At 38.0% G+C, this 11,735-nt stretch overlaps 2 protein-coding genes across 5 annotated transcripts; one reads left to right on the plus strand and one right to left on the minus strand.

Annotated features, from left to right (window-relative positions):
- Positions 1–1,374: 1,374 nt before the first annotated feature.
- LOC107478671 (uncharacterized) lies at positions 1,375–2,936 on the plus strand. Of its 4 annotated transcripts, none has more exons than XM_021138156.2 (2): positions 1,375–1,485; positions 1,816–2,936. In XM_021138156.2, exons 1-2 carry the CDS (start codon positions 1,479–1,481, stop codon positions 2,526–2,528), a joined length of 720 nt encoding a protein of 239 aa, XP_020993815.1. In that variant the 5' UTR covers positions 1,375–1,478; the 3' UTR covers positions 2,529–2,936. The 4 variants fall into 4 exon arrangements, with proteins under 4 accessions (XP_020993815.1, XP_015954289.1, XP_052115649.1 ...); XM_016098803.3 differs by having other exon boundaries at positions 1,388–1,504; XM_052259689.1 differs by lacking the exon at positions 1,375–1,485 and adding an exon at positions 1,500–1,604.
- Positions 2,937–3,168: 232 nt separating this feature from the next.
- Positions 3,169–6,597, minus strand: LOC107478588 (protein unc-13 homolog). Its single transcript, XM_016098721.3, has 5 exons — positions 6,259–6,597; positions 5,164–6,039; positions 4,631–5,086; positions 4,358–4,547; positions 3,169–4,249 (listed from the first exon to the last, which is right to left on the minus strand). The coding sequence occupies exons 1-5, from the start codon at positions 6,562–6,564 to the stop codon at positions 3,321–3,323; spliced, it is 2,757 nt and encodes a 918-aa protein (XP_015954207.1). The 5' UTR covers positions 6,565–6,597; the 3' UTR covers positions 3,169–3,320.
- Between the last annotated feature and the right edge of the window lie 5,138 nt (positions 6,598–11,735).

Below are 11,735 nucleotides of genomic sequence, written 5' to 3' on the forward strand. Positions count from 1 at the left end.
TAAAAAATAATATAAGAAAAAAAAAAAAGAAAAAAACAGGGAAAAAAAACGAAAAAAAAAATCGGAGGAGCCTGCCGGAGATGAGGCCATTACGGCTCGCCTTCAGGTGTCCTCCTCGGGATAGGGTCATCTAAAGAACGAGGGTCAGCATGACGTAAAAGAAAAAAAAAACAACAACCGGAAAAAAAGCGAAACAAACAACATCGGAGGAGCCTGCTGGAGATGAGGCCATTACGGCTCGCCTTCAGGTGTCCTCCTCGGGATAGGGTCATTTAAAGAACGAGGGTCAGCACGACGTAAAACAAAAAAAACATGGAAAAAATTGAAAAAAAATCGGAGGAGCCTGCCGGAGATGAGGCCATTACGGCTCGCCTTCAGGTGTCCTCCTCGGGATAGCGTCATTTCAAGAACGAGGATCAGCACGACGTAAAAAAAACGTGGAAAAAAAAACGAAAAAAAAATCGGAGGAGCCTGCCGGAGATGAGGCCATTACGGCTCGCCTTCAGGTGTCCTCCTCGGGATAGGGTCATTTAAAGAACAAGGGTCAGCACGACGTAAAAAATATATATATAAGAAAGAAAAAAAAGAAAAAAACAGGGAAAAAAAACGAAAAAAAAAATCGGAGGAGCCTGCCGGAGATGAGGCCATTACGGCTCGCCTTCAGGTGTCCTCCTTGGGATAGGGTCATTTAAAGAACGGGGGTCAGCATGACGTTAAAAAAAAAGGGAAAAAAACGAAAAAAACAAAATCGGAGGAGCCTGCCGGAGATGAGGCCATTACGGCTCACCTTCAGGTGTCCTCCCCGGGATAGGGTCATTTAAAGAACGAGGGTCAGCACGACGTAAAAAAAACGGAAAAAAAAAAACAAAACCGGAGGAGCCTGCCGGAGATGAGGCCATTACGGCTCCCCTTCAGGTGTCCTCCTTGGGATAGGGTCATTTAAAGAACGAGGGTCAGCACGACGTAAAAAAAAAATCGAAAAAAAATCGAAAAAAAAATGGGAGGAGCCTGCCGGAGATGAGGCCATTACGGTTCGCTTTCAGGTGTCCTCCTCGAGACAGGGTCATTTAAAGAACGAGGGTCAGCACGACGTAAAAAAAAAACGAAAAAAAACATCAGAAAAAAAAACGAAAAAAATCGGAGGAGTCTTCCGGAGATGAGGCCATTACGGCTCGCCCTCAGGTGTCCTTCTCGGGATAGAGTCATTTAAAGAACGAGGGTCAGCACGACGTAAATAAAAAATAAGGAAAAATAACGAGAAAAACAAAATCGAATGAGCCTTGCGGAGACGAGGTTATTTTCTTCCATAGTTCCATCCTCTCCCCATCAATCACAATCAATTATCACGTTCATCCCCATCAATATTTCTTGCATTTCTTGTTTTCCCTGAAATTCAGTTGTTGGTGGAACATCATATTTGGGACTTGAAGCGAATGAATTAAATAAGTTCACGTCTTTATAGTTGACTTTATTTCTTAATGAGAGGTAGTTGAATCTGAAAGAGGTTAGGTTCAGCCTCAGTTTCATCAAGTGGATTTCATGATCGATCTATGGCAAATTATCTTGTATTCATTCATCTTAATAAGTCATAAATACCATACTAGGTTCGGTTATACTTGTATAAGCTTTCTGTGATTGGACTTTCTTTTTATCTAAATGACGTGTTACTAGTTAAAGTTGGACTTGGACTGGTTGGTTTATCCTCTCTTGATTTGTTGTTACATTTATTAGTCATCTTATTATTATTATGTGCTTAACGCTCCAATCAATGAGTTTGAATTCCAATTTTACATCTTTGATATTGACATGTTGCAGGAATGGGTTATCAGTCTTTTGGAAGCCCTCAGAGACCAAAAGGGGCTACCATGAAGTTTACATTGAAGGTGATACTAGTTTTGGTTGTGTGTGCCTGGTTGGTATACCAAATCATGCATTCTATGAATAAGACAGGGAACTACGGCGGTCAAACACAGCATGTTTTAGGATATGGAGCTGTATTTTTCGGGCGCAAAGGGCTGGACGAAAGAGCTCTTCCCGGTCTGCGAAATGTAAATTCTGTAGAAGATAAAGGGTCAAGTAATGGCAGGGATGATGATAATACTGAACAAGAATCTGTCAATTGGACAAATGGAGAAAATGCAGTGGAAGATGAATTAGAAAGTCAACATAAGGAACCATCATCCAGGAATGGACACAATGGTTCTTCTCTTGAAGAATCTGGAAAGGTTTTCATAGAAAGGAAGTTGGACCATAAAGACCATGTCATTGACAAGTACCAAAAGATACTAATAGAAGGTGTTGCTACAAGTAATAAGAAGGGAGGAGGAGAAGAAGAACTCAAGGAAACTCCAAATGCTGATTCAGATTTCTTGGCAAAGGAGAATGACAAAGACACCAGGACGCAGGAAAGCGTGGTTGAGCGGGCTATGGATGATGTCTTAAGCTTCCATGATGAAAACGGTGTCCCTCCTGATGGTAATGAAACTAAAACAGTAGCTCATGAAGATAACATGTCAAAAGTTAGCTAGGGAATCAGGCTAGGAAAAATTAATGCCAATAAAGTTACATTTGGAGAAGATAAGGGGGTTGAAGTGAGACTCTGGAAGGACAAGAGAATAATGCTGCAGCAGTTGAAGAATTTAACTCTCAAGCCTTTACTCATGGTGATATTTCAGGCATCAAGGACCGACCAGTAATAGAAAGAGGAGATGGTAAAGTTTTATGACATTATGGATCTGTTCCATACCATTGTAAATTGGAGTGCAGGAAAGGCATGTTCTCATTTGTTTGATAATACAGAGAACCGTAGAGGAGATCAATTGCTAGGTAATATTAGCTTTTGGCAATGTAATGTTACAGATATTTTGTAACAACAAAGCATTCATGGTCTTGTAATTTGCAAGTTGTAATGGAACCCTTTTACATGCTATGATCAATCTAGTTGTTATATAATCTCCTATTTTTTTCTTTTTTCTTTTTTTTTAAAACTTTATTTAAGTAATCGTGTTGCACATTATAAACTCTTTTGTCCCCTTACCAAGCTACTCAGCCTACTCCCCCCCCGCCCCTCCTCCCCCTGCGAAAACCATTACATAGTTGAAAAACAGGAGGTCTAACTTGCCAGTTCATAGACGTTAGCCACTGGAAATCCATTTTTTACCCCGAAATATTGATGACACTATAAAATAAAATATGGTAATTTAAATTTTGAAAAAAAAAATGAAACTTAAGTATGATATAGCAGATCTATTGCTTCCATTAAGTTATTGGATGGTAGAGTATTTATAGAGACAGTAGGTACATGTTTAATTTATGAGCAGTTAGATTTTGGTTGGCAAGTTGTAATTCTTTTTGAGGAACTTGGAAGCTGTGTCATGGTGTCGATAACACAAAACTCGCAATAGCGTGCTTGGTTCAGTAGGACTCCATTGACCAGTTGTTGCAGGCAATGGTTGGAGCTGAGACTTGCCCAAAGGTCCACACATTTCCATACTGAAACCAAGTTGCTGAATCAAGTGCTCAGTATCCATGCTAAGCAGTGGAAGCACATCTTTGACGGTAGTGGAAAGTTGTTCTATCACCTCAGTAGGTAAACCATTCCCATTGGACCAGAACATATCAGTTAGACACTTGAAGTCTTCCTCTATCATAGCAGAATCTTCAAGGGAGAAACTACGTGATGGACCACCGGCTAACAAAACCAACAAGAACCCTTCAAAAGCAGCCTCCATTACCTTGGTAGTCACAAGCCTTTTGGCTCTGTCTTGCACTGTTGATGATACAGTCTCCAAGTACTGCTCAAGTTCCTCAAGAAAAGGTTCAATCCTTGTTGCTGAAACTTCACCAACGTAAAGGCCGTTCCAAAGAACATGACACAGATCATGGAAAATGATTTTGTATGCTATGGTCTCGGAGAGCTGGTTGACACCTTCAATAGAAGCAGCCGTAGAAAGCTTGAAATTGAATACCGCCTTAGCATCATCCTCTTCAATGAAAGCGAAACTCCGTAAACGAGTCATTGTCCTCCTCTGCAAAACCTTCAATTCCATTGACATGCGTTGCAGGGTATTGATGCGAACAAAAAGCTGGGGTAGCTCCAATGAGCTTTCGTGCTTTTTAGTATCAACCTGTGAATTCCTACTCTGTTTCAATTGTGGCTTTTCTTTTCTCTTGAATATAACATGAAATTTTGACCCTCTAGAACACCGAGTCAAAGGTGGCAAAGTTGGAATGAAAGTATTGCGGTTCCCTGCAGATCATATCATCATTATTTCATATCAAAGAAAAATCTGGTCATCATGCGGTTTGAATAACTATAATTTGGTGAATGAATTGATGCTTTGCATCAAATATATACCACATCCAGATTTGGCCTTGAAAATGTATTGTTGCAGAGAGTTGTCAAGACCAGTGATTAATTCTGGAAGCAATACTGCATGCGTTGGTATAGGCAGCAGAAAGAACTCTTCCAGAGTGTCATCTATCATTCGTAGGACTTCAACAGCGGAAAGAGCAATGCTTTCTTTCTTTGCACGAGGCTTCCATTCCTGCAAGAATATAAAAGTTAATATAAAAAGAAAGAATAATGATTTGACTTTAATTAGATTATATTTGTAACAAGATGGCATGCCTCTTGTTGCAGATTTGTGTTAATCAATTCCTGCAATCTATCCACTTTGGTATTTATCCATGACTTGACCAGCATGGAAATTATAGCTTCAGCCCCATAAGGGTGCATCTCCCTTATAATGGATATCCCTCCATCTTCACTGTCAATTGAATCTTCAACAGCTATCTGTACCAAATGTTTCTCCAATTTGTCAGCAGCCAACAACACTTCTACAGCATCAGGTGTCAACTCTGTTATACTCCTCACATATTGCTTCAACTCATTCCCATAACACAAATGAAGGGTAGCCACAGCAACACCAGCTGCAAGTGGATGCCACCTCTTTAGTATTGGACTAAACATTGCCTTCTCATAAGAAGCTAGTTCACTGACATCTTGTGCAAGGATAGAAAGACCATGAAGGGCTTTATTCTGTTTTTCGGATACATACTTGCTGGGGTCTAGTTTCTCCAATTTCTGCATAAAAACACACAAGTCAGAAACGGAATTTCACTATTTCATGCTTTTAAAGAAGGTTGAATGGTGGAACTTGCCTGAGAGAAAACAGCAAACAGTGATGATCTGATGTAATTTTCAACTCTGGTGCAAGAAACTTCTGCTTCTTTACTAATCCTATTTTGCTTATTGAGAGAAGTATCTTCCATCAATATATTTGCTGATGATACAGCTAGAGAAACGACACTTTGCATTGTCCCAATATTACCAATGTAAAAAGTATCATGGTAAGCAAGGAGCCTTTTTTCTGACCAACTTAACATCAAACCCAGTGTGGACCTCAAGGTGTTTGAGAGAAAAGGATCCTCCATGGACTTAAGATCTTTCTCAGCTTCTGCCAATAGATTACTCGAGGCAAACAACAAATCATTATCCACTTGCTGGCCAGTGGAAACATACTTATGAAACAAAACCCAGGAAAAACAGATATTATGCAGCATCTGGTTCATTCCAAGCACAACCCATGTCTTCTTAATGAGCTCTATGACTTCATCAACTTCTTCTATCACACAGGTTTCTTCTTTGTTATCAAAACATGCTTCTATTAGAGTTTGGTAGATCTTAAGGTTTATAGGAAAGCCATCAGCCCAGTGGAATGTCTCGGGAACAGAACAATCAGATGACCTGGAAGCAAGAGACATAACCACACTCCGGAGAGCTTGCACTAATTCATTGTTGTTTCCAAGATCCATTGGCTTCTCAATACTTGCACTGATCATACGCTTAAGGTGCACCATATCATCAGTGTGTGTCTCAACCAACGGCAAGTGAGGGTGCAAGAGGATTCCTGCTTCAAGAACCTTCAAATTTCTCCTTAGCCAAGCCTCATATTCTTGTTGACTAGGAAAATCTGAACGCCTAACATGTTGGATTAGCTCAAGCGGCATAACCATAGACACCATGCGTCCTCCAAGCTATTTCACGAAACAAAGTCCCAGCAAAAAATGTTTGGATGAGAAATTTTAGATCATTCTGGTGCATGTAATGCGTGCTTTTCAAGTATTTACAACAATTTATTCTTGGTTTTTTATACGAGTGACTGTAAATATTCCAAAAGCACACATTAAATGTACTACAAGATCAAGCAAAGCAATGAGTATGTTGTGATGCATAAAGTGTGACAGTGGTACTACCTGGCCTGCAGCACCAACTCTGAGTAAGGCTCGCCTGATTATGGTGTCAGTGAGCTCTGAAACTCTCATCTGCACTCTCATTAACTCTCCCCTTGCCCCTGACCGCGTACTCCTTGACGACATTGTTTTCAGACCCACCGTCTTCTTCCATGTCGGAGACCTCTGCACCACCGCATTCCTATCCCCTGCGTTTGGCCCTGAGCTCCGGCATGCTGCCAGCAGAATCTCGTAGGCAGTTTCCCGAAGCTCGGATTCCGATAAGTTGGGAACAACGTTAGTGAAAGGGGAAGGAAGGTTTTCTTCCATTGTGTTTGGTTTGTGTTAGTCCAAAGTAGCGGTGTGAAGGTGGTTATTATTATTGAGATTGATTGATTCCTTTTGCTTACAGCTTCCAACATAACATAGAAAGGCGTGGGGGCAAGAACAACAACTACTTTCTATTTTGGTGAGGTAATGAGGCTGAGTTAAGTGACATCACAGAGTTAGTGTCAAGACTCGGTTTTGATATCTTTGCTTCACTTTCAAGGTGATACCACATTAGTAGTGTTGCTTCATTTCTAGTGGTAGTAGAGGCATAGATACAACTCTTAGAAGGAAATTTTAGAGAGCTGTCTTTAAACTTCAACAAGCTCCACAAATAAATTTGTGGAGGTTTTTCCGTATTTTTACCATGAATTGGCATATCAATTGTCAAAGCTAGTATTTAGAATCGGAAAGACTGATTGTTTGCCGTTGCTCCAAATCTTAAGGAATAAGTCGTCAAATTAGTCTCTCAAAAATTACTCGTTCTCTAGATTAGTCTTGAAAAATTTTTTTAATCAAATTCGTTTTTTAAAGATTTTAAATTAATCATGTTAGTCCTTCCGTCACTTTGTTTGTTGATGGTGTTAAAATTTGTTAATATAAAATATTAAGTGACACTCCAATACACATCTAAGATTCTTAATTGACTATTAACATAATAAGTTTACGAAATTAGATAAAATCAATCCTAAATTTAGAGATTCCAATGCCTCAAAGTTCTCCCCACAATTAGGTTTTTATTTAATCTAATTTTATAAACTTATTATGTTAATAGTCAATTAAAACTCCTAGATATGTGTTGGAGTGTCACTTAATGTTTTACATTAGCAAATTTTGATATCATCAACAAACAAAGTGACGGAAGGATTAACATGACTAATTTAAAATCTTTAAAGGATAAATTTGATTAAAAAAATCTTTCAGAGACCAATTTAGAGAACGAGTAATTTTTCAGGGACTAATTTAACCATTTACTCAAATCTTAAATCTCATATGATGGAATCAACATTAAGACTGTATTTGAGAGGGAGACAAAAATTAGGAAATTGAGATTAAATTTATGTATTATATTTGGTAAAAAACGTATAAAATTTAATTATATCTTAATATTTTATTTGATTTAAAATAAATATGAAGATAAAATAAGAATATTTATTAAAATACTCTTAGTTATTAAAAAAAATATTAAAATTTCAGTCTATATTTTTAAAAACTCAGTTTTTTATGTTCTTATTTTTTGGTATATTAAAAAAATTAAAATTTTATATCTTCAAACTCAAAATTTTAATTTTATTCTTTAACCACTAAATATAATACTAAATCTTAGTCTCAAATTCATATTTTAATCTCTGAAAAAAAAAACTACATAGATGAATCATGTTGGTGACCAAAACATTATCGTGGTATTGTAAGTTTGACTGGTTAAATTACTCCAAAATGTTCGTGTATTACTAGGTTAGTAGGTTAGTAGTCTAGTACATAGTCATATTACAAACATTTAACTCCTGGGGTTTTTTTTCTGTCACGAATTAAAAGAAAAAAAATATTATTTTTAAATAAAAAATATTCTAATTTTATATTCTAAAATTTTTTTTACATCAGGGATAAGTTTGTCATTTTCTTTGACAAATTTTGTCATTTTCACAAGATTCCTGCTTCCTTTGACGAATTTCAAATTATCTTCTCAATAAAATTTTACCAAAATCGGTTGGAAATCAAAATCACTACTAGTAACTCATTATTTTCCTTATTTTCCTTTTACTTTGATCTTTTACTTATTCTATATAATGTCTAGAAGTCTATTGTTATTCATTCATTATGATGATGAAATAGTATATAATGAAGAGAGATCTATCATATTTAGTTCTCCTCAACTAGTATTTACATATATGCCACCTAAAGTCAAAAGTCTAACAACGTTAAAGAATTTTATATTGCATACTATTAGTCAATAACACACGAAAAGAGTGAAAAAAATCTACTACAGATATCTGTTCGAAGTAGATAACACTTTATTTTACAAAAGGTATATAATAGATTATCATTGTTATTATTATTTTATTGTTTTTTTATTTGTTGACGATTTTGATAAGATTTTACTTTTGTGAATTAGGTATCGATTACGTGATGACGAGAACATACATCTTATTAGAGTCTAGCACAACTATTGGACAAATGTCAATTTGTTGGAATTATTTATTTTTCTAGTTGACTTGGGTGGAGGAACTTCTGTGGATATTATTGATGATAACCTTTTAAAAGGGGTGGTTAGAAGAAATATTAGAAGGACGATGATTGACCTAAATATGCCACCTAAAAGTAGTCAAGAGGGATCGAATATTGAAAATTTTAATGATGGTATGACGCAAGTTGATGTTGAAAGTCATGAGGGTTCTGCTATTAGAAACCCGGCGATGGATCCCTATCAAGTTAACCCTGATGCCTGTGAAGATACTGAGGCTGAACCAACTGAAATTCCGGATGAGGAGGAGGAAGAGATGAACTACTATAATGACATACAAATCGTACTGACACGGCCTGCCATTTTCCGACCATATGATCGTCCGGATCGCTTTTTTTATTGAATCTCGAGGCAATGACTTCATATTATTTATTTAGTCAAGGAGGTCTTAAGGATGATTCCACCAATGAATTTAAGATTGGACAACAGTATAAAAACAAGGAGGAAGTTATTATAGCAATTAAGACGTATAACATTAGGAGGGTTTTGGAGTATAAGATACTAGAGAGTGACCAGCTGAAGTATGTTATACAGTGTACCCAATTTGGGTTTGGTTATCAATGGAACGTATGCATATCTTATCGTTGAAAGTAGAAAAAATGGGAGGTGAAAAGATACAGTGGTCCTCGTACTTGCATGCAAACATCAATGGATTAAGACCATGAAATGTTGGACTCAAAGGAGATTGCTCAGCACATATTCACAATGGTCAAAGCAGATCCAACTATCAGCATAAGGGTTCTGCAAAGAAGTGTAAAGAATCATTTTGGTTACAAGGATTCGTACAAAAAGGTTTGGCTTGTAAAGTAGAGAGTCATTGCTAGGATATATGGAGATTGGGAGGAATCATACAACGAGCTTTCTTGTTGGTTATTCGCAATGCAGGTGTACTTACCTCGTAAGATTCATTACATCGCCTTCACTTATAAGTGCTTAATTAAGTCACCACTTATATGTTATAACAATTGAGTTTTTTTAGGTACATGGGTGCAACTTGTAACACAACCTTGGTTTGCTTCAATCAATAGTGTCATGTTTCATTGGGTGTTCTGGGCATTTTCTCCATGTATTAAGACTTTCCAGCACTATAAACCACTTATTTCCATTGATGGTACCCACGTGTATGGTAAATACGGAGGCACTTTGCTTATGCCTATTGCATTTGCCGAAGTCGAGGGTGAGACAAAGGAGACTTGGTCATTTTTTCTTTCTTATCTGAGGTAGCATGTGACACCCCAACCAAGCCTCTTGGTGATTTCAGACAGGCACAAATCGATTGATGCGGCGTTAAACGCCAATGGAAGTGGATGGAAACCGCCGTATGCCTTTTAGGAGTTTTGTGTAATACATATTGCTGCCAACTTCATGACACACTTCAAGAACAAGGACTTGAAGAAAGGTGCTTGTTAATGCAACATATTCGAAGTCACATAGGAAGTTTGCTCATTATTTTGGTCTTCCGAGGGGTGAGAATGTCACAATCACAAACTGGCTTGAAGAAATGCCACATTCACAATGGACGCAATATGCAGATGAGGGTCGTCATTTTGGGCACATGACGACAAACATCTCTGAGTGCATCAACGTTGTGATGAAGGCTACTCACAATTTTTTCATCACCACTCTTGTCAAGTCGACCTATTTCAGTTTGGGTGAACTTTTTGCGAGGAAGGGTTCAGAGGCCCATGCATAGCTTCAAATGGGTGTTGAATTCTCACAGATGTTGATGAAGGCTATTGAGTTCAACTCGAAGCATGTGAATACAATGAATTTTTATCAATTTGATTGGTCCATGTCCAATTTCATAGTTGAGGAATTAGCAGTAGTGCCCGGGTCCCAACAGTAGAATTACCAAGTACTTCTTGACAAGGGTAAGTGTGACCCTGGATACTTTTAAACTTTTCATATTCTATGCTATCATGTTCTAGCAGCATGCTCTTACGCACAACTTGATTAGAAGCAATGTGTCCCTCCTGTGTATCGCATGAAGACCGTCTTCAGTGTTTACAGGTCAAAGTTTAGATCGATCGGTCACGAGGATGACTGGCCATCATATGACGGGCCCTGGATCTGGCCCAATCCTAGGTTAATGAGAGTAAAGAGAAGTCGGCCCGTTAGCACCAGAATTTGTAATAACATGGATGATGTTGAGCATAGTGGAGAGAAGAGGTGTGGATTTTGTCGTCAGGTTGGCCACACGCGGAGGACTTGTACTACACTTGATGGTAGTGCGTCAACATCGAAAGGTCATTAGATATAGTTGTGATTTCCGTTCAATGCATTTCATATTTGACCATAGCTTTATTTGTCTTGCGTTCAATGTATTTTATTACGTTTGATCATTTGAATTCTGAAAACATAATTGAAATTGAATATATAAATTTAACTAAATATGGAACTTCATAAGCATAATAACATTGAGCTATAATAAAGTAAATATAATGAAGTCAACATGGGTCCATCATAAGCATAATATGATAAATATACATCATAATAATAAAGTAAACTACACTACTGCCCACATATGCGCCACCCACCCCGTTGTCCAGCTCATCGCCAAGGAGGCACTACATCAAGACATCCACTTATCCGATAAGGTGGAGGTCTGGGCTCTCATTGTCCTCTCTCGAGTGGTGGATCAACAGCAGGTGGATCGGTGACTACGTTAGAAGCGAACGTGGTCATCTCACCCTTGAGTGTCCCACATGAGGCAGTCGAGGATGACCTACTAGATGAATCGTTCATGTGTTGTGGCTGATAGGCTGACGGTGGTAGAGACGTGTGCATCTGTGAAAAAGGATGTGTCTGGTGTCCCCGGTCATATCACCTAGAAACCCAATGACATCCGAATCGATGAAAGTATGCACACATTCCAGCCAACCCACAGTCACCTTCTCAAAGTATTGTGTATGCAAAATGGGACAATAGGGGT

This window comes from Arachis duranensis, chromosome 3, assembly GCF_000817695.3.
Source record: "Arachis duranensis cultivar V14167 chromosome 3, aradu.V14167.gnm2.J7QH, whole genome shotgun sequence".
Classification (NCBI taxonomy): domain Eukaryota; kingdom Viridiplantae; phylum Streptophyta; class Magnoliopsida; order Fabales; family Fabaceae; genus Arachis; species Arachis duranensis.